Source organism: Heterodontus francisci, chromosome 6, assembly GCF_036365525.1.
Source record: "Heterodontus francisci isolate sHetFra1 chromosome 6, sHetFra1.hap1, whole genome shotgun sequence".
NCBI classification, from domain to species: domain Eukaryota; kingdom Metazoa; phylum Chordata; class Chondrichthyes; order Heterodontiformes; family Heterodontidae; genus Heterodontus; species Heterodontus francisci.
The window spans coordinates 83,659,910-83,683,764 of record NC_090376.1 but is presented as its reverse complement, the minus strand read 5'-3'; the positions used below and the strand labels follow the sequence as shown (position 1 = coordinate 83,683,764).

The following is a 23,855-nucleotide window of genomic DNA, read 5'->3' as shown; positions in this document are numbered from 1 at the left end:
GCTTTATTACTTGCTTTCTGCTTATTGATGGATAGTAATTCAAAATTACCTTGTGGGAGATCAGACCTGCGAAGTTAGATCTTGCAACACAAAAAATTAGCATCATACGTTCCATTTCATCTATTTTTGCGCCGCTTCTATTTTGCTCCCTTTCTTCATCCCCAAATTCTGCTTTTTCCTACTGTGTAACTTTCTTGTCATGTTCTCTCTTTTATTCTAATTCTCTCAAGTCAGCTACTCCTTTTATTAATATAAAAGCAAAATACTGCAGATGCTGAAAATCTGAAATAAAAACAAATGCTGGAAATACTCAGCAGGTCTGGCAGCATCTGTGGCGAAAGAAGCAGAGTTAACGTTTGAAACATTAACTGCTTTTCTTTCCACAGATGTTGCCAGACCTGCTGTGTATTTCCAGCATTTCTTGTATTTATTATAACTCTTGTTATTAAATCGTTTTCCGCCTTTTTTTTATAATAATGCACTGATTTGTTTATTTAATCCAGTATTTTTAGTTTTTTTTCTCTATTTTTCTGTTTGAGTCCTTCACTCCAGCTTCACATTTCTACAACTTTCGAAGTGTGATCGGTTAAGCGGAAAGATGGAATGCGCTTCCTCTTTTGTTTTAAAAGATGCCTTAAGTGAATTTTATCCTGGTCGGAGAAACGGCCAATTGTAAGCTACGATGAAGATGTAGGAAATGCATCAACAACACAAAATCTGGGAGATCAAAGAGAACCGAGGGGCGGAAGAGCGCCATTGCAGCTCGGAGTCTGGGAAGGTATTTAACGCGGTGGAGCAGAGAGCCAGGAGAGAATCCACACAGTACTCACTGCACCATGGCTTTGTCCTGCAGAAGTTGGCTCTCCAACGAGGGTGGAAAACATCTATTTTTGGTAGGGCTGACTAGTACAAAAATACTCTTCACTGTTACATTTACAACGCATTTTAAACCACTTTGCAAACTTTCCTAAGTAGTCGAATCGGTGCTCTCCTGAGTTCAAATTGTACCAATTGTCTTTACAAGTTGCTTTCACTAACTCTTCCTCCCTCTTCCCTTTATTTCAGCTTTTCTGGCTATCTATCAACGTGCTGCTCTTTTGGAAAACCTTTACGCTTTATTACTACGGTGCCCAGTATTATTACTTGCATCGGATGCTTGGGGTAAGTAGAACAAAAGATCCGTCTTAGATGAGTCGTGGACAAGTGTGCGAGGAGGCTCAGGGGCTGCAGTGAATCTGACAGATGAGCATTTGCTAGCGAGCTTCTTGTCCATTGTACAGGCTATTGTTTCCAAACAGCGGAAAGATCGGTATATTTCAACTTTTCCATGGCCCCTTTCACTTAGCGTTGAAATATTTTTTTTAAAAAGGAAACTTGGGTTTCTGATTAAATTAATGCACTAATTGTAAATTTAGTTAATATTATCGTTTGTACAGAAAGTAACCGGCGAGAAAGGATAGGAGCTCTGGTTAGATGTGAACCTTTTATGTTGGGAGCAGGGAAGCCGATGTCAGTCGGAATGAACTGATCAGAAAGATTACCAGACATGGGCTAAAACTCACTTGGGGTTAAAAAGGAAGCAGACATGGAAAGCAGTAAAATAGGGCATTTGGAATAAATTTGAAAAGAATCGTGTCAGTACAATGAACATTGTAAAAGAATGTCTCCTGCGGCACTGTTTAAATCAGGAACCTCCTTCAGGCTACGTGCAGTGCGTGTAACGAATGTGGGAAGTAAAACAGGAAGAAGGTTGTACAAAAACGTTTGTGCCACTTAATGGCTGTACTTTATCCAAATCGGATTTCATTCATGTCGGTGGTCAGGAGGCGCATGGTTTTCTAAGTGTTAACATAGAATGTAGCCCAACTTTTCTTCAACTTGTTCACTTTGACCAGGCTAACTTAAGCAACGTTGCCTATTACAAAAAAAAAGTTATATTCCGATTCCGTTTAAACTTTCAATGCAAAAAGACGATCACTTTCAAAATCAGCATATCTTTTGTTTCATGTTTATGAAGTGGAAGGCTGATTACTCGCTAATTTTTGAAGTTCATTGTTATAAACAAGATTCTGGGATAAAATTACACTTTGCGATTTCCATGTGGTTCTGGATTTTGGGTGCTACTATTTTATATGAGCTTACTTACCTATGGAGGTCACATCTCTGCAGCTATGGCTCCTTTGCCCTATCCCCAGTAGTAGATGGACAAGAGAAGTGGAAGATGCCTACTTACAAAATAAAACTTCCGGCTTGTTTCTGGGCCTACCGGCAAATATGACTCTGCAATGAGGGCTTTTGTGTTCTCCGGTTTCCCCTGACACATTACCTTGAGTGATTATAGCCAACTGGCAACTTATTTCTTACTGATGTGTTTGGGGAAAGAGGGTGGCTATTTTTAAAACTGGGGGAATTTTCTCTATTGCTTTAAACCAGATTGCGAAGGATACATTACAGTCCATGCAAAATAAATCTTCTGGTGAATTTTGTTTAACTTTTGGAGTTCTTAAATCAGATCGGTAAAATCATATTCAAACATAAATCATGTGCTGATTTGTCTATCCAGACTAATCTTTTATTCTGGGTCTTTTCCATTGTTTGAAAGGCCCTCCTACTTTTGCTCCATTTATATTTAATAGTTAGTTATGCTGATTTCCATTTTATCTTTGACCTGTTTAGCACTGCAGCAACATTACTGCTTCAAAAGCAAAAGTAAACTAATTAGAATGTTTTGGTTATTTATTAGAATGATGTGGGGGAATCTGGAACAAGGGGCCATAATTTTAAAATGATAGCTAGGCCACTCAAGAGTGGAATCAGGAAGTACTTCTTCACACAAAGGGTAGTGGAAATCAGGAATTTTCTCTTACCAAGAAACGTTCAAGACTGAGATAAGTAGATTTATGTTAGGTCAGCATATCAAGGGTATCGAATAAAGGCGGGCATTAAAAAATGCAATTATCTTTTAGGAATATAGGAACTGGAATAGGCCATTCAGTCCCTCAAGCCTATTCCACCATTCAATTAGATCATGCCTGATCTGTACCTCAATCTATGTTCCTAAAGAATGTTTCAGAAATACCGTTTGGTTTTGTGCCCTTTCCCAATTTATGCTTCATATTATTTTCACATTCTACAGAAATTGTTTTGGACAAAGATTGGATGAAATAATTTCCTTTGTGTTGGTCTGACAATGGTATTTTCATTGGGGTAAATAGACCATAATATTGGGCTCTGTAACACCGCTGGCATTGGTGCTACGGGAGCTCGGAGGTGTTGAAAATGGCAGCTGATCTGCTTCCGTCTGCTTCTGGCATGGCTTGTGTGGTGCGCCATACTTGGAAGAGCAATAGTGTCGGTCTACTGTGCATGTGCTGGAAGCACGCAGACCCATGACATCACTCATCATCTAAAGCTGATTTGGCACCTGACCTGCCATTTTGGACTTTGCAGGTCCTGTTAATGTCTTTTCTTAGAAACACTCACAGCTGAACATGTGTTCGGCTGCATGAGAGATTCTCCCCTCACCCCAAAAAAAACCTATTTAAACGGATGAGCATGGAACTTTCAGTTGAGGTGCTTCGGACTTTTCCACAGAATTCATTGGAGATTGAAGGCCTGTCAGTACAAAGCCTGCTATCACTCATGAGGGTTATAGTTGCAGTCCCTCTTGGGCTGCAGCATGATAGGGAGATGGAACACAGGCAGCAGAGACGGAAGCAGTGCACAGAGGGAGGAAAAGGAGCGCTCACAATAGAAGGCCATACTCACCAAGGGTTTTTAGGGAGCACTTCTCCTGCCTCCAGCTCAGCAGGAGCAGTGTCTAAGGCAGCCACGATTCACCAAGGAGGTGGTCACCGAACTGTGCCATTTCCTCAAAATGAACCTGCAGCTGTAGAGCAGGATGAGGATGTGCTGTTGGTGGCCATGAAGATCACTGTGGCTGTCAATTTCTATGCCTCCAAAGATGGAGCCAGTGGCATCACCAAACATCTCATAGTTCGCTGTACATCGCTGCATCAAAGAGATCACAGAGACCTTCTACAAAAGGAGAGGGAATTTCATAATTATCTCTATAACCAGAGAGAAACATAATCAAGAAGAACCTTGCTTTGCCAGGATAGTGGGATTCCTAATGGTGCAGAAAGCCATTGTCTGCACTCATGTGGCTTTGAGGTCAAAACATCTCAATAGAGAGATGTATCCGAACTGCAAAGGATTCCACTCATTGTTCCCTTTAAATTTTTGTTGTTGCACGTGGGCAGTTTTTTCACCAGAGGCGGCCATAAGATTTTTTGTGAATCTGTATTTATCAAGGAACAAAGCCTGTGCGGTACCTTCTAGGCTGCTACGCAGTTGCGCACACGTGGACTTAGCGGGAACATTGGTTCCGCTTCCTTAACGTACAGTTGGTGTGCGATCACACCCAGACCATCATGTTGGTGAATGCATGCTTTCCTGGAAGCAGTCATGATGCTTTTATTCTGCACCAATCAGCCTTTCCCGCCATATTCGAGCCACCATGATGAACTAGAGGGTAGCTACTTGGTGACCAGGGCTACCTGCTACATGATTCATGACTCCACTCCACTTCCCAACCACACATGGACAGCACGTGTATAATCAGAGCCATGCTGCAACCAGGAGCATCATGGAGAAAATCATCATTGTTCTCAATTGATTCCATTACCTGGACTGATTGGAGGGTGCTCGACAATCCTCGCTGGAGCATGTCTCCAAATTCATGGTGGTCTGCTGTGTCCCACACAATCTGACTCTCATGAGGGCGCAACCCTTGCTACCAAGCTTTTGGTGTGTATCTCAGGAGGAGGTGGAGAAGGAAAGGAGGAGGCATTCAGAACACCATAGCTCCGGACAGGCTGTGAATGAGGAGGTAATCAGACTCCATTTCCCCTATCCCTACATCACCATTACTGTACAATTCTCCATTTTTCTATCTCTTTACTATGAAGTATCACAGTGTCCTCTTGGCCAAAATTCTGAAATAAAAGACACCACAAAACAAAAAGTTCCATAACAACTCTATCCAATAACGCTTCCAACAATGCAAAGAAAACGGAACTATTTACCCTTGCGCATTCCTTTACAGCCTGTCTTACGGGTGCCATAGTCTGGTCTAGTGCTCCTATGCAGTGCTTCCCCAGAGGCTGCAACATAGTTGGTGGAAGGCACCTGACACTCAGGCTGGGATTTTGTGAGGCCCCCGAGACGGGATCAGAGTCAGTTGGGGGGAGGGGGCACGGAGTATCACAACGGGGAGCAGAAGGCCTGTTGCCTCCCCGTCGCCCAGCCATCTTCCCAGGGTGGGATAGACTGATGACAGCCTTCCCGTCAAGAGTCCAATTAGAGTCCTTAAGTGGCCTATTAATGGACAGTTAAGGGCCTCTTCCCATCGCCGCTGGGATCTTACCAGTGGCAGGGGACCTCCGGCGTGCGGGGAGGATGCCTTGTAAAACAAGGCGCCCTCCCTGCAGGCTTGGGGGGTGGGGTTCCCTCCTTTGTGGGCATTTTGTGGCCCATGGAAGATGCACACCAGGAACAACTTTACCCCCCGAGACCCACCCCTTTCCCCCGGACTCAACAACCACCCCCTACCTCCCTTCCCGATTGGCTCTGGCGACCCCGTCTCTGTTCCGGGGTTCCACTGCTGTCCCTGTTCTGAGGCCTGTGCAGTACCAGCAGCGACCAGTGCTCCCAGTGGTGCTGCCAGTACTGTTGAGCTGTCAGCCCTCTGATTGGCCGGCAGCTCTTGGAGGCAGGATCACTGTCCCTTTAAAGGGATGGGGATCCCGTCGACTAAAGCTTTGATTCAAAAAGGCAGAGGTGGCATTCCCTCCACCTTTTCGGTCCGGCGCCAGGAGCCCCGCCTCCAGTACAAAATCTATCCTTCAGTGGGTTTGTCTGCAGGTGGTCTTGCAAGACACCCTCGTGCAGATCTGAGTCTTGAGGGTCTGGCTTAGGACTGCATCACCTCAGCATAGATGGCTTCAGTTTGGCTGGGTTGGCTGAGTGGCATCAGCAGGGGGACTGGCAGAGGTGCACCATAGAGCCACATGGTGACATAGTTACAGAATAAGGGGGCACACGTTTAAAACTGGGATGTGAAGGAATCTCTTCTCTCAGAGGGTGGTGAATCTCTGGAATACTCTACCTCAGAGAGTTGTGGAGGCTGGGTCACTAAATGTATTTAAGGAGGAGGTAGATAGATTTTTGAAATCTCGGGTAGCCGAGGGGTATGCGGAGCAGGCCTGGAAGAGGAGTTAATGCCTGGGACAGATCAGCTATGATCTTATTGAATGACGGGGCAGGATTGAGGGGCTGAATGGCCTACTGCTGCTTCTATTTCTTATGTTCTTATGTTCCCCCAGGATGCCGCCTCAGCATTCCTAGTAAATTGCTGGAATACAGATTGCTGGACTGCTGTGGGAGCCTGCAAGCCCCTTTGAGCACTGGTATCCACAAACATGATGGCAGAAGTCTGAATCGACATGGTACCAAGCTGGGATTGCATGGCAACAAGCATCGATCTCATGACCTCTGTCTGAGTTTCCACTGCAGTACCCATTGGGCGACTTCTGCCTATGCTGCTATGGGATCTGAGACATCGGCCACCAGACATTGCATTGTGGCTGGGTCCACAAGTGCTGTCATCAGGTTATTCACCACTTCCACGCTGGAAAGGATGGGCTCCGAGCTCTATGCGAGGCCCTGTGTCAAGTTGCAGCCAGACTCCATGCCCCTTGGCAGTGACAACAGGCTCTGTGGCAGGCTGGCCAATGCAGCAAGTATTTGTGTGCCTGCCCATCAGCATTCTCGTATATGGCTCCCCATCAAAGTCCTCATCTAAGTGCCCTGCAGCAGAACTCTTCTGTGACCTTGCCCTGCGGTGAGCTGGCACATCCGCTACTCTTTCCCCCAGCCTGGCTGGAGCTCACTTGTGCCTGGCAACTCACCAGGTGCCGAACTCACCTCTAAACTACCCTCTAAAGTCTGCGCAATGCCAATCTCAAGTGCCAGTGCTTGTTCATCAGATGTCTGTTCTTGCTTGCGCCCTGCTTGCTGAGGCTGCACTGATTGGCTAGGCAGCAATTCTTGGGTACCTGAAAGCATAAATGCCGAAGGGGAGCTTTGTGGTGAGGGAAGGGGGTTTGGGTGGAAAACAAGAGGTCCATGGTCACACCATTTGCAGCTTGCATTTCATGCCAGATAGCAGGATGAGGGTAAGATTTGAGAAGGGGCATAAGGCAGGAACATACGATCATCCTAAATGTTCTTGGTGATGCTAGTTGCAAAGGCCTGAGTCAATACCAGCCTAATAATTCATGGCATCATCTCCTCCAAGATAATACAGGCATGCCTGTGCCCCACTGGTGCTTCCTCCTGTTATGAGCTGCCTTGTCCTGCAAAAGAGGGGGAAGAGTGTCATTGAGTGTGTTGCAATGTGCTGGCAGGATGTGGAAGCTGTGAGAGGTGGGCATGAGCCTTGCAGCAGTGATAAGTGTGTCAGGGTGAACTGGAGCATATGAATATTAGGCATGAAGTCTGAATTATGAGAGATTGCTGATGAGTGAGTAATAGGAGTGTGGTGCATTGAGCAGCGTTTAAGATTGGTGGTGCGGTGGGTTGGAAATGTTATTTTAAAATGCACTCACTGACTTTGATTACTCGTGTGAGGTCACTGAAGATTTTGTGGTGCTGTAGTCAGATCCTCGGGGCCGCACTACTTCAGTTGGCCTCTGTGGCTTCCTGCTCCCATTCTGTTTTTATGCCTTAAGGGCCTCTTGGCCCCCTGCAGAAACATGACGTCTCTCTGCCTTTCAACTTCCTGAACTAAGGCCGCTACTACTACTTCAGAGAACCCAGGAGCCCCCTCTCTGGCCTGCTGCTCCATTGGAACTCCTTACTTCTTCTCAGAAACACTTTTAGAGACAGTTCCAGCACCTGCTGCGGTCAGAATGCACCTCCTCTTTAAGGGGTGCAGGCGGGCTTTAAGACGTGCAGGCGAGCTTTAACTTGTGCTAGCCACACACACACCTAGGCCCCTTGCTGATTGTACAGCCAGTCAACAGTGTGTTTAGTTCTGGAATGCATGCTACAATCATGGAGATGAGCAGGCAGCACAAAGTCACGTTGATCGGTCAAGGGGCAATCATGCATCATGATCCCCATGCCCACAAACCAATACTATCCAATTTTGAGCCCATACTGTTTACAACCAACAAACTGAATTTTGTGGCTGCATTTCAATACTCTAGGGAATATTATGGCTTGGGAGAACAGAGGAAGTCAGATACTACACAGTATTGGGTCATCTTGGGTCAGAGGCTTCCAATTATCCTTTTTTGTTGGCAGTTTATAAAAACTGGTAATTATTACTGAAATACCTAATCATATTTCTGTAGAAACTATATTAAATTATCTTAAATACCAATTGGGTTTACTGTTCTAATCGAGAGAAAATTTAATTTAAAAATTGATGGTTGAAACCAAAGAGGAAATTCCCCCTGTCTTTTGAAGAGTTCTATGCATCCTAAATTTTCATGCATACATTCTCACCCAAAAGGGCTGGGGGAAAAGTGGGAACGATTGTTTTTCAATGATTTACAATAAGAACAGGCTGCTTTCCCATCTTCTCAATCTGTGCATTGTGCAGAGGGCTATCAGCAAAGAAAACTAGAAAACAATTTGCATCTAGCATTGTTATAAATATTTTACAATCAAGAGCAAAGATTATTGCAGCATTGCCCCTGTAAGGTAAAGATAAGATAAGCATCGCATTCATTATAATCATATTTTATGCCATATAAAAAATACAAAAGGCATTGTTTTCTTCATTCTCAACAGGCTTGCATACCTATCGCTTCCATGTTTGTTATATAATCTGTGGGTAGGGAGGGTTCATGTGAGTTACACATTGCCTAAAGGCTATATGCTGCTCAGTGGGGGAAGAGAACTGAGGTTAGAATGCTCATCAGTGGGGAGGAGGGAAAAAAATCTTTTTGTTGGGGACAAATGAGGGGGGTGCTTGTTAATCTGTTAATTGCGTATCAATGGTTTGATTATATGCAGATGAGTATTAATTGGGGTCTTAGTTGAGCAGTTATAAGCAGACACTCACTGAGACTGGTTGAGGGTTTGGGTGAGGAGTTATGTGTTTGTAATCCTTTTATTCTGCACAATAAATGTGAAACTGAGTAAATATAGGCTCCAGCATTATTCTTCTATAACAAGCTTTCTGGAGTTTAACATGCTGGGTGGATGGGGATAATCTGTTTTCCACTGTGACACAGTGGGGAGAACCTAGAATTACAATGCCTAAATGCAACATGCTGCCCTGGTGGGTTAGGGACTGATGAGGATTTTGTGGCTGTGATCAACTAATAAAAAGCATGGGGAGGATCATTTCACAACATGCTTATGGATCTGCTTGCTATTACTGTGCACTTCATTCAGTGATCCCAAATTCTTCTGGATTCTGCTCCTTCCGCTGCTGTTCTTTGCTTCATTTGTTGGCTCCTACCACTGCCCTTCTGAACCATGTCAGGATTTGGTGCATTGGTCGATGGAGGATGCATTTGTGCTGGTGGTTGGGGATTCCTTTTGGATGTGAAAATTCCAGCTGAGGTTTTTTTTTTCTGTTCCAGACACTGGCAAATGTACTTTCTAAGTGTTAACTACAATACAAATTGAAGATTGTAGCAGTGCAGTGTGCTCCTCTCTTTCTCAGAATACTGTAACTTGTTTTCACTCTTTCCCACTCTCTGAGACACACAGACTCTTTTAAAAGAAATTACCCCTGAAATGTGAAATTTATCCTCCAGCTTTTCCTGAAACAATTTTGAAAAAGAGCAATTGCCAGAACTGAAGAAAAATATTTTGAACAGAACTGATTGATCCTGGGAAATCTAGGCCCAGTGCACCTGCTCAGACTGTGCAATTCAAATTCAGCTCATAGTGTCACAGCTCTGGGTGTAAAATATCAACTCCAGGCCCAGGATTTTGGGAGCGACTGAAGCCTTCAAGCAAAACTTTGATGAAAGTACTGAATAAGCCAAAAGACAATTCAATGGATAAATTTAATCCTTATTGTGAAAGTCTTTGTTTTGTTTTAATCCTTATTCTGGACCTTAGTTGTCAGATTTTCAGAAAACATTTTACGAACCCAGTACCAGATTGCACAATCTGGCCCCCAGGCAATTAGAGTAACAAGTTTACATAGGTCAAATACATTAGACTAGGAATTTATAATGGGGGTTAAGTCAAATGCTGCAGATAGGATGTGTATTCAGATGTATGATTTTCAGTATCGTCTAGCTGTTATTTATATGGGGATATAATCTACTCTCTTAAAAATCAGGAATGCAGAATCCACTTTGTAAAAATTGAAATGAGGTATCTGATTGGCTGGGATTGGGAAAAAAAACTGTGATTTGCTCCTGATTGGCGATATCCATATTGGTCGGTGCTACATGTGCAGGAAGTGCTTCCAACTGTATGTGCTTCATCTGTAAGTTACTGACCTTGAGCAGCTAGTGACACTAAAACATACAGGAGGTTGAAGGGTTTCTTAATACACACTGCAGGCGGAGTAGATTAGTAGGGATGAGAAGTGTGTGACCATTTATTGAGGTAGGAAGAAGACAGGAGGCAATACATATATCTTCAGTGTTGAATTAACTGAATACCTATGACAATGGCAGCAGCCGGAGGAAGACAATCATTTGCAATGGCATGGCATTATGGAGCAAGTGATTGCCAGAAAGGAAGAAGTGCAGTAAGGTAGTTGCCATAGGGGATTCCAAAGCCTGGCACTTTTATAGCTGTAGCCAAGAGTTTTCACATTGGCCTGGATTTTGCAGTCAATGGCGAAGCAAGGGCGCTCGTTGCTGACTTTGAAGTAAGCCACGCTAGAGAATTTCACCTCTATTGCCACAGTGGTACTGAATCTGATAGCAGCGTTCTTTACTGGGGAGGCCCAACATCGAGCTGGCGTGATGTCATCGGGCAGTCCGATTACATTAAAGAATTTTCACAGATACCCAATGAGGAAACAAAAAGCAGTAAAATAAAATCAATTCTAAAATCCTTTGCAGAGAACTAATTAACAGTTGGGACATACATATGGGATGAAGATAGAAGCTAAAATATTCTGAAAATACTTCCTTAAAAAACTTATGAAAAATATTAGTTTAAAAAAATCTACTAATTGATCATTTAACAGTACTCCATGAATATAAAATGATTTTATCAGGACCAGTTCTGTTGTTCATCAGATTTTATTAATCACATCGCCGTTAAAATCCTAATTACAGCTGATTGAACAAAGTGTAACTTTTTATGGGATTTTGAACAGCGATGTGGGAGCAGGAATGTTGAAGACCATGCTGGCTGTGGGAGGGGTGGATAATACAGCCAGTGGCAGAGCACTGAATGACAGATCTAATCTGTGCATGCCTGACGTCCTGAAGTTGCGGTTAGTCTCAGAGGAGTAATGGCAGCGAACACGGACAGTTCACTGCCAACCCCCCCACCCCTGCAAAATTGGGCCGATAACTCCCATGTGCCAAGGTAAATTTATAACCGAGTGGGTGCAGAAGATTTTGGAGAAGGACAGGGAACAGCCAGAAGTTACGATTCATCCTTAAAAGCGGATAAATTGCCAGGGCCAGATGGATTGTATTCCAGATTGTTAAAGGAAGCCAGGAGGAAATAGCAGATGCTTTGAGGATTATGTTCAAATCCTCACTAGATATAGGCAAGGTATTGGAGGTCTGCAAATGCTGTCCCATTGTTTAAAAAGAGTGTGAGGGATAAGCCAAATAATTGTAGGCTGGTCAGTCCGACCTTGGTGGTGGGTAAATTATTAGAATCAATTCTGAGAGACAGAATAAACTGCCACTTAGAAAGACATGGATTAATCAGGGAGAGCCAGCATGGATTTGTTAAGGGAAGGTTGTGTCTTACTAACTTGATTGAATTTTTTGAGGACGTAACAAGGAGGATTGATGAGGGTAGTGCAATGCATGTTGTCTACATGGATTTTAGTAAGGCATTTGACAAGGTCCCACATGGAAGACTGGTCAGAAAAATGAAAGCCCATGGGATACAGGAGAATGTGGCAAGTTGGATCCAAAATTGGCTTAGTGACAGGAAACAAAGGGTAGTGGTGGACGAATGTTTTTGCCAATGGAAAGCAGTTTCCAGTGGTGTTCCACAGGGATCAGTGTTGGGTCCCTTGCTGTTTGTGGTATATATTAATGATTTGGACTTAAAAGTGGGAGGTATGATTGGGAAATTTGCAAATGACACAAAAATTGGCCGTGTAGTGGATAGTGAAGAGGATGGCCGTAGACTCCAGAATGATATCAATGGTTTGGTTGAGTGGGCGGAAGAGTGGCAAATGGAATTCAATCTGGAGAAGTGTGAAGTAATGCATTTGGGGAGGGCAAACAAAGTAAGGGAATACACAATAAACGGGAGGATATTGAGAGGGCTAGAGGAAGAGAGACCTTGGAGTGCATGTCCACAGATCCCTGAAGGTGGCAGGACAGACAGGTAGGGTGGTGAAGAAGGCATACGGAATGCTTTCCTATATTGGCACAGGTGTAGAATACAAAAGCAGGGATGTAATGCTGGAACTGCATAAAATGCTGGTTAGGCCATAGCTGGCGTATTGCGTACAGTTCTGGTCACCACATTACAGGAAGGACATCATTGCTGTGGAGACAGTACAGAGGAGCTTTACAAGAATGTTGTCAGGGCTTGAAAGTTGCAGCTAGGAGGAACGATTGGATTGGCTAGGGTTGTTTTCCTTAGAACAGCGGAGGCTGAGGGGGTGATTTAATTGAGACGTACAAAATTATGAGAGGCCTAGATAGAGTAAACAGGAAAGACCTGAGAGGTCAGTTACCAGGGGGCATAGATAAGGTGATTGGTAGAAGGAATAGAGGAGACATGAGGAAAAATGTTTTCACCCAGAGGGTGTCTGGAATTCACTGCCCAGATCGGTGGTGGAGCCAGAAACCCTCAACTTTTTTTAAAAGGTACCTGGACATGCAACTGAAGTGCTGTAACCTGCAAGACTATGGACCAGATGCTGGAAGGTGGGATTAGATTGGGCAGCTTTTTTTTTCAGCCAGCGCAGACACGATGGGCTGAATGGTCTCCTTCTGTGTCGTAATTTTTCTATGGTTCTATATTGAAACTAACGACATAGGAAGGAATAGACATGAGATCCCATATAGCAATTTGGACATTAAATTAAAAAGCGGGACCACAAGGGTATTCATTTTGCTGGAGGACTAGTAAAATAAGGGAAGTGAATGTATGAGTGGAAATAGAATATAGAAGAAAAAGGTGCAGATTTCTGAGAAATTGTGACCAGTTGTAGGACAAGAGTGTTCAGTACAGTGAGTGTGGGGTTTACCTGAGCCAGACTAGGACCGATTTTTTTAATGGGAGAATAACTCATGCTTTTTTGATCAATATGTTAAAGTAATATGGTACAGAATGGGAAGAATAAGATAATGAAAGAGAAAAATTAGTAAAAGTGGGAATGGGATAAGAAGGATGAGAAAAACAGGCAAGTTATTAAGAATAGATCAGAAAGAGGAGAATTAAAATGAATAAGATTTGCAATCAGAAAGGCTGATTTGAGTTGTATGCATGTAAATGCACCAAGTACCCTACCTAAAATTGGTGAGCTCGAGGAAGTATTGATGTGGGGAGTATGATATAGCATTAACAGAAATATGGATTAGGCTATGACTGGAATGAAAACAAAACATTCTTGGTTACATAATCAATGATTCCCATTTCAGCATTAGAACATTGGGATAGTGCAGGAGATGATAAGATAGCTTAAATCTATTTACTTAGAAATAGGGAATAAGAAAATAACTGTTACTCCATTTGGAATTTATTATAGACTACTGCACAGTGGAAATGAGTTAAAGAAAGATAAAGAAACATAAATTAAAAGATAAATGCAGAAATAACAGGGCCATAAGAATGTTTGACTTTAATTTTCCAAAGTTAGACTAAGATAAAAATAAAGTAAGTGATAAAGAAGGGGAGGGCTGTCTACAATTTGTCTCGCACTCTTCTGTGGTTAAATTGATTTAGTCCTGCAAGGGAGGACACATTATCCAATTCCAGGAAATGAAATGGGGAAAGTAGGTAATGTAAGGGCTGGAGAACATCTATCAGATATTGCCTAGAACATAAATAAGTCAAATATGAAAGATTGAAAAGAAACAATCAAATATAATGCTATAATAAAGAACAAATTTCAATGAGATTATAAAGAAATATTGGCAGGTAAGACAGCGTACAAACAATGGGACATTTTAAAACAGGCAATAATTAGGGTACTAAAGAGAATATGTCAGCATGGATAGGGAGTTGGCTAAAGGCAAGATTCCCATCACCAACACATACTTGTAAAACTATATGCTATGGGATATAGAATTACACAGAATCTATAGCACAGAAACAGGCCATTTAGCGCTACTGGACTATGATTGTGTTTATGCCATACACAAGCCTCTTCCCATGTTAATGACCTCTTCCTACTTGGCCCATATATTGCTGTACCTCATTTCTGTATGAAGTCTCCCTTAAATGCATCAATGCTATTTGCTTGACTTATTCCATGTGGTACTGAGTTCCACATTCTTAGCATTCGATAATTTTTTTACTTATTCTTTTAGTGGCTATTTTATTTTCTACTGCCTTATACTGGGGGACTGACCCACGAGTGGAAACAATTTCTCCATGTCCACTCAATTGAACCTCTTCATAATTTTAAAGGCCTCCTCATGGCCTTTTTCCAGAATAAAAGAGCCCAGCTGCTCAATTATTTCTGATAGTTGCATACTATCAATTCTAGTAATATCCTTAAAACTTTTCTACACTTTCTCCAGTGCTTCAATATGCTTTTTTATGGCCTGGAAACCTGGGACAAGGGAAGGTGGGTTTGGGTACATGTAGGGAATTAAATCCCCTAAAAGTGGCATCAGGTCAGGATCCTGACATCATTCCGCCCACTTCTGGGTTTCACCCAGGTGGGTTTGTAGGCAAATGGGAACCCCCTTGGAGCTGATGGGTAAGTCATTGTCATATGCAAATAGGTCATTAACTGCTGTTTTAACCAACCATTTCAGCTTTAACAGTCAGTGCACCTATTCCCGAGCTGTTATCAACTCGCTAGGGTGAATCAGGCAAGTGCACAATGGGGAGAGCTTCTTCAGTGAAACTGACAGGCTGGGAAGTCTTTGATCAGTAAAACTGAAGAACTCCAGTAATGCCCAGGTGAGAGGTTGCTGCTCACAGTGCTTCTTCTCAGAGAGTACTTTCAGTGTTTGACAGGTGATAGCCAGATTTTTGGAAGTCAGTTCACTTGGCTTGCACTTCACTCACCTTCAGTTGCTCTTTCCTGCTGCCAGCCTACATCACAGCATGGCAGCAGCTTTTGCAGCTCTACCTTACACCTCTGATGAGGAACAAGAGGAGCAGCAACACCAATACAAACAGCACTGGCAGTAGCAGCAGCTGCATTCTCAGCCACATGCCACTGCATAGAGCAGATTGGATGGATACCGAGATCCGGTTGGAAGGAGTTGAGGCCCCCAACACAGAGTCTACAGGTGAGGATCAGCTCTTTCGAGTGCCTCAGGAGGCTTAGGCTTTCACGGCAGGTCATTGCTGACATTTGCAGCCTCCTGGAACAAGATCTCCTTCCCAGTGGAGCAGGTGGGCATACATTGCTTTAGCCATCATGGTGGCTGCCACTTGGAGGACCACCCACCCGACCTCCCTGCGTCTCTGCCTTTCCCGGAGGTTGTGCACTCTCTTCTGCAAGAAGAGCAAGCAAAGAGTTATGAGTGTTAGAAATGGCTTGTGTGAGTAGGAGGGAAGGGCAACATTTGTGGAGGGTGACTGTGAGGCATAGGTGCAAGAGGGCAATAGGATGACAATGAATATGAATGTTGGTTGTCCTGATGGGGATGTGAGCTACCTGGAGAGAGGGGAATGAGTGGAGCTGCAAGGTGTGTTGACCTGAGGAGTGCTATGCAGGAGAATGCTGGGAAAGTCAGAGTGTGGGGCTTGACACCTGAAAGTGCTATGCCAGTTACTTTTCATGTCCTCCTGAGATGCGCTGTCTGCAGTTTGGAGGGACCACCCTCCTGCTGCTCACTTCCTGGCTTCCTCCATGCATGCCTGCTTGGTTTGAAAGGCTGATCTCTTCCATCCTTGAGAAAGAACACCTCACAGCAGCCCCTCAGATCCTGCAGCAGGCCCTTTAAGTAAGAGTGAGAGACCGGGAAGCAGCCTTCCCAGGTCTCCTCTCCATTCCTGTGGTTGCTGCAGCCTCAGGAATCAATGTCCTGTTGAGCCTTTCTGACCCCATCTGAACCAAACCCACCCATTCTTATGGGTTAAATTACCCCATATGTAGTTGTTTTGCTACTTTTCATCATGTGTTGTTTTCCTCCCTGGGTAGAACCCACTCATCACACACTTGCAGAAGAGATGGACTCCTATTGTTCCAACTCCCCTGTGGAATTTAATTTTGCTTTCCCTAAGTTGATGCACCATTCATTTAATAATTGCACGTAACATGAGTTGATGTTGGTTTCCTGCAACAACAAAAAACACAGCTCTTCTGACAGTCTTGGTTTTGGAAAGAGATGTTAGTGAACTTAAGAAGTGAAGTCATAGGGTAATTTATGGCATAGAAGGAGGCCATTTGGCCCATTGAGTCGATGCCGGATCTCCACAGAGCAATCCAGTCAGTCCCACTCTCCTGCTTGATCCTCGTGGCCCTGTGCATTTATTTCCTTCAGGTGCCCATCCAATTTCCTTTTAAGTTCATTGATTGTCTCCGTTTCCACCAACCTCGTGGGCAGTGAGCTCCAGTTCATTACCACCCGCTGCATAAAGTTCTTCTTCACATTAGCCCTGCATCTCTTGCCCAAAACCTTCAATCTGTATCCCTTAGTCCTTTACCATCAGTTAATGGGAACAGTTTTTCTTCATCTAACTTATGTAAGCCTGTCATAATCTTGCACACCTCTATCAAATCTCCCCTCAATCTCCTTTGCTCCAGGGAGAACAACCCCAGCTTTTCCAATCTAATGTTGTAACTAAAATCCCCCATCCCTGGAACCATTCTGGTAAAATAATTAGTGAACTGGTAATCAAATTGCCTTATTTGATTCAAAAGGGCTAGTCCTCAAGTCTCAATCCCAAGTATCTACTCAAGGTATATAGTAATTTCATTTGCAATAAAAAAAAGTGTTCATACAACCTACCTCCTGAATCAGAATTACAACATTGTTATATTTCAACAGCACTAAGGGAACACATTATGAATGCTTTTCCAACAAGGGTAGATTACTTGGCTGGAGCATCAGAACATGTAAAACATCTGGGCTAGTCCTCTGGAAGTCTCACTGCTCATTTCTGTTACATTGTGTAAGGGTTAAGACTGGGAACTACACAGAGAATTCTTTGTGCAGCACCAGTGGTAAAAGCTCCTTGCTACATTCATGTGGTTTTCTAATTCAAGACTGTTGCCAATTTAGAATGTCTGTTTTACAAAAAAGTTGGCAGTTTTTTATCAAAGATGTTTTGTTTATCGAAATCTATAGCAACCTCAATTGAAAGCATGATTAAAATCATTTCTGAAAATACTTGATGCATTGTTCATAAAATAGGAAATCTGCTATGATTTATGAAAAGACTAAATTACATCGTATTTTCTTTGCTTTTGACCTTTTTCATTTTTGGATAGCTCATGATTTTACAAGTTTCGGAAGCAGGAAAATAATACTTAAGCAATAATGGATCATGCTGGAGAATAAGTAGAGAGGCGCGTCAATTACACGTGAAAGTAGCAGTTTTGTCCAAATCTTCTACTATAGCACAAGATTCAGGATTTTGTTTTTAAATTGTAAAGTAATTTTAGCCAATATATCATCTTTTATCTATACTAACATATGAATTAGGAGCAGAAGTAGGCCATTTGGCCCCTGTAGTCTGCTCCGCTATTCAATAAGATCATGGCTGATCTGTTTGTGTCTCGAATTCCACACTCCTATCTACCCCTGATAACGTTTGATTCCCTTGCCTAATAAGAATTTATCTACCCCTACCTTAATATTATTCAATGACCTCACCTCCACCACCTTCTGAGGCGAAGAATTCCAAAGTCGCAAAACCCTCCGAGAAAAAATTCTCCTTACCCCTGTCCTAAAAGAGCGACCCCTAATTTTGAAACAGTGCCCCCCAGTTCTGGACTCACCCAGAAGAGGAAACATACTTTCCACACCCACTTTGTCAAGACTGTTCAAGATCTTATATACTTCAATCAAGTCTCCCCTCATTCTTCTAAACTCCAGTGAAAACTAGCCCAGTCTGATAACCCGCTCATTCCAGGTATCAATCTAGTAAACCTCCTCTGAACTGCCTCCAATGCATTCACATCCTTAATTTAATAAGGAGACCAAAATTGCTCACAGTATTCGAGATGTGGTCTCACCAATGCCCTGTATAACAGAAGCATAACATCCTTACTTTTATTTTCAATTCCTCTCGTAGTAAAGGATAGCATTCCATTACCCTTCTTTATTACTTGCTGTACCTGTATACTAACTTTTTGTGACTCGTGCACCAGAGCACTGAGATCATTCTGCACCTTGGATTTCTGCAGTCGTTTTCTATTTAAGTAGTACTCCGCTTTTTTATTCTTCCTGTCAAAGTGAACAACTTCACATTTTCCCACATTATACTCCATCTGCCAGATTTTTGCCCATTCACTCAACCTATCTATTTCAGTCTGTGAGCTCCTTATGTCCTCTTCACAACATACTTTCCTCCCTATCTTTGTGTCATCCCTCATCTATGTCATTGATATAAATTGTAAAAAGTTGAGGCCCCAGCACAGACCCCTGTGAGACTCCATTCGATACATTGTGCCAATCAAAACAGGACCCATATATGCATACTCTCTGTTTTCCAGCCAGTCTTCTGTCCATGCTAATATGTTACCCACTACACCATGAGCTCCTACTTTGCACAATAACCTTTTATGTGGCACCTTGTCAAATGCCTTCTGGAAGGCGCTCCCCTTTATCCATGACACATGTTACTCCTTCAAAGAATACCAATAAATTGGTTAAACATGATCCCCCTTTGACAAAGCCATGCTGACTATTCCCGATTACCATGAGTTTTTCTAAGTGCCCAGCTATAGCTTACTTAATGATCGATTCTAACTTCCCGTTGACAGATGTCAAGCTAACTGGCCTATAGTTACCCATCTTCTGCCTCCCGCCACCACCCCCCCCTCCCTCCCCCACTCCCCCTTGAATAGAGGGGTTATATTTGCTATTTTCCAGTCTGATGGAACCTTTCCAGAATCTAGCGAATTTATAAAAATTAACACCAATGCATCATCTACCTCATTAGCCACCTCTTTTAAGACCCTAGGATGAAGCCCATCAGGACCCGGGGTCTTGTCAGCCCGCAGTTCCCTGGTGGTTGTAATTTCACCAAGTTCCTCTCTTCCTTCCACCTCCTGATTTACAGCTATTACTGGAATGTTTTTTATATCCTCTATAGTGAAGACAGAAGCAAAATGTTTGTTCATTTCATCTGCCATTTCCTTATTATCTACTATTAACTCCCCATTTTCACTCTCTCTCAAGGTCCAACACTCACTTTACTTACTCTTTTCCTTTTTAAATACCTGTAGAAACTTTTACTATCCATTTTTACATTTCTAGCTAGCTTCTTCTCATACTCTAATTTCTTTCTCCTGATTAACCTGATTTAACCTCTGCCGTTCTTTATATTCCGACCAATCGTCTGACCTGCCACGCATCTTTGCGCAATTATATGCCTTTTCCATAAGTTTGATGATTTCTTTAACCTCCTTATTTAACCACAGATGGTGGGTTCTCCCCTTAGAATTTTTGTTTATAGTAGGAATATATTTATCCTGAGTATTCTGAAATATCCCCTTGAATGTCTGCCACTGCTTCTCTTTTGATTTATCTCCTAGCCTAGTAACCCATTTCATTCAGCTAGCTCAGCTTTCATGCACACATAGTTGCCTTTATTTAAGTTTAAAATACTAGTCTTAGACTCACTCTTCTCTCTTTCAAACTGGATGTAAAATTCAGTCATATTGTGGTTGCTGTTACCTAGAGGTGCCTTTACTCTGATTAATCCTGTCACATAACATAATACCAACTCTAATATAACCTGCTCTGTGGTTGGTTCCAGAACGTGCTGCTTTACGAATCTATCTTGAAAGCATTCTATGGACTCCTCATCAAGGATACTATTGCCAATCTGATTTTTCCAGTTCATATGTAGATTAAAATCACCCATGATTACTGCCGTCCCTTTATCACAAGCACCCAATATTTATTCTTGTATACTTGTTCCTACATTATGGTTACTGTTAGGGGACCTGTAGACCACTCCCACTAGTGACTTATTTCCCCTACTGTTCCTCATCTCTACCCAAACCGATTCTACATCCTGATCTCCTGAACTAAGGTCGTCTCTAACTATTGCACCAATGTAATCCTTGATTAACAGTGCTACCCCGCCACCTTTACCTAGCTTCCTATTCTTCTTGAATGTCATATACCCCTCAATATTCAGGACCCAATCCTTGTCATCCTGCAGCCACATCTCCATACTGGCTATCAGATCATATTTGTTTACTTCAATGTGCGGTATCAGTATGTCTACTTTGTTATGAATGCCACGTGCATTCCTGTCTGTCCCATCTGTCTGTCTATCTGCTGGATCTCCCATGGTATTGATCATTGCAAGGAGGAGAATCTTCATTTGTAGTGATAAGCGTTATAGTCTGTTACTTGTTCTGTCTCTGTGCCTCTGTTTCATTCTTTCTGTAAAAAATCTCTCCCCTCTGTTTCTCCTTCATGTTTTCAGTAAATATCATCTCTCTGTCCCTCTCCCTCTTTCTGTAAATTTCTTCTCCCTGTCTCGCTCACTTTTTCCATTATCTCTCCTCTCTGTCTCAGTGTTACATTCCCGTATATCTCACCTTGGCTCTCTCTTGCTCAGTTTTTCAGTAAATTTCTTCTCTCTGTCTTGTCTGTGCCAATTTGCAGAATTCAGGTGTGCTGACTAACAAAAGCAATGCACAACTGAAAAACAGCCCTAAATAGAAATCTATGATCAAGGCCACTGCTAAGGGTGAATGAATAAGTTACATTTCTTTTAAGTTCATTGGTTATCAGGATTCTTTGTGTTTTTGTTCGCATTCTGCAATTTACTTTGGGTTTCAGTGAAAATTGGAAACCTTCACTGACAGAAGGTTCAAAGCCCCTGAGGATAGAATGAAAGGCCTTTCATATGGATACATCTACATTGATTAATACAAATTAATCATACCAATCTGTTCAAAGACATCCTGAAGACTGACAACTGACACATAATCCCCTAAATGTAGCAAAAATACACTGAACATGCCACATTCAAAGCACATAAGTATGTTACTCATTACTGTAAAATGATTGTTGCAAGCCATAAGAGTATAAGAAATAGGAGGAGGAGTAGACCATGCAGCCCCTTGAGCTTGCTCCAACATTCAATAAGATCATGGCTAATCTTTGACCTCAACTCCAATTTCCTGCCCAATCCCCATATCCCTTAATTCTCCTAGAGTAAAAAAATCAATCTCTCCCAGTCTTGAATATACTCAGTGACTGAGCATCCACAGTCCTCTGGGGTAGAGAATTCCAAAGATTAACATACATCTCAGTCTTAAACGATCACCTCCTTATCCTGAGACTATGCCCTCTAGTTCTAGATTCTCCAGTCAGGGGAAACAACCTCTCAGCATCCACCCTGTCAAGCTCCTTCAGAACATGCAAACATAAAAATTAGGAACAGGATTAGGCCACTCGGCCCCTTGAGTCTGCTCCGCCATTCAATAAGATCATGGCTGATCTGATTATAACCTTGACTCCACATTCCTGTCTACCCTGATAACCTTTCACCCCCTTGCTTATCAAGAAGCTATCTACTTCTGCTTTAAAAATATTTAAAGACTGCTTCCACTGCCTTTTGAGGAAGAGAGTTCCAAAGACTCACGACCCTCTGAGAGAAGAATCTTTTATGCTTCAATGAGATCATCTCTAATTCTTCTAAACTCCAGGGAGTATAGAACCATTCAATTCAACCTTTCATTTTAGGACAACCCTTTCATCCAAGGAATCAATCTAGTGAACTTTCACTGAATCGCCTCCAAAGCAATTATATCTTTCCTTAGTTAAAGAGACCAAAACTGTGCTCAGTACCCCCAGGTGTGGTCTCCCTGTACAATTGTAGCAAGACTTATTTAGTGTTTTACTCCAACCCCCTTGCAATACTACCCAAAGTGCCATTTGCCATCATAATTGTTTGCTGAACTTGCACACTAACTTTTTGTGATTCTTGTATGTGGCCACTGAAATCTCTCTGAGCACCAACATTTAAAAATTTCTTACCCATTTAATGACCATTCTGATTTTCTGTTCCTCCTATCAAAGTGAATAATCTCACATTTCCCACATTATACTGTATCTGTCACCTTATTGCTCGTTCACTTAACGTGCCTATAATCCCTTTGCAGCCTCTGTGTGTCCTCCTCACAGCTTACTGTCCCACCCAGCTTTGTGTCATCAGCAATTTGCATATATTACTCTCGGTTCCTTCATCTAAGTCATTAATATCAATTGTAAATAGCTGAACTTCCAGCGCTGATCCTTGTGCATCCCACTAGTTGCAGGGTGCCAACTTGAAAATGCCTTGTTTATCCCTACTTACTGCTTTGTTTCTGTTAACCAATCCACTATCCATGCTAATATATTATCCCCAACCTCATGATCCTTATCTTGTGTAATCAACTTTTATGTGGAACCTTTGCTCAATGCCTTTTGGAAATCCAAATAAACAATATCCACTGGTTCTCCTTTATCTACTGTGCTAATTACATCCTCAAAAACTCTAACACCATTTCCCTTTCGTAAAACTGTGTTGACTCTGTCTAATCACATTATGATTTCTAAGTGCCTTGTTAACATTTCCTTAATAATGGATTCCAGCATTTCCTGACAACTGATGTCAGGCTAATTGGCCTGTAGTTCCTTATTTTCTCTCTCCCTCCTTTCTTTCATAGCAGTGTTACATTTGCTACCCTCTAATCTACTGGGACTGTTCTAGAATCTAGGGAATTATGAAAGATCTCAACCAATACATCCGCGCTCTCTTGGTCATCAGGTACAGGGGACTTGTGTGCTTTTAGTCCTATTAGTTTTTCTAGTGCTTTTTCTCTACTTTAAGTTCCTCACTTTCGTTAGCCCCTTGGTTCCCCACTATTTCTGCAATGCTTTTTATGTCATCTACTGCGATGACAATTTCAAAATATTTGCTTAACATTTCTTCCAATTCCATATTCCCCATTATAATTTCTCCTGTCTCAGCCTCGAAGGGGTCAATGTGTAATTTTGCTACTCTCTTTTTACATACTTTTAGAAGGTCTTTTTATACTTCTTGTTTATTTACTCTCTATTTTTCCTTTTTTTTAATCACATTTTTGGTCATTGTTTGCTGGTTTCTGACACTCTCCCAATCCTCATGCTCACTACTATTTGAAACAACATTATAAGCCTCTTCTTTGAATATCATACTATTTTTAACTTCTTTGGTAAGCCATGGATGGATTACTTTTCCCATGGAGCTTTGATCCTCAAGGAAATGTGTTTTTGTTGAGAATTTTGAATTATTTCTTTAAATGTTTCCCATTGCAT

The 23,855-nt window shown here is 42.3% G+C and overlaps 1 protein-coding gene across 2 annotated transcripts in view; it reads left to right on the top strand.

Annotated features, from left to right (window-relative positions):
* The first annotated feature begins 836 nt into the window (after positions 1-836).
* Positions 837-23,855, top strand: part of LOC137370985 (NADPH oxidase 4) — a 265,074-nt gene continuing 242,055 nt past the window's right edge. For both annotated transcript variants that reach the window (XM_068032888.1, XM_068032887.1), the window contains exons 1-2: positions 837-893; positions 1,066-1,161. In XM_068032888.1, coding sequence (XP_067888989.1) covers positions 837-893; positions 1,066-1,161 — 153 coding nt within the window. The remainder of the gene's footprint in view (positions 894-1,065; positions 1,162-23,855) is intronic.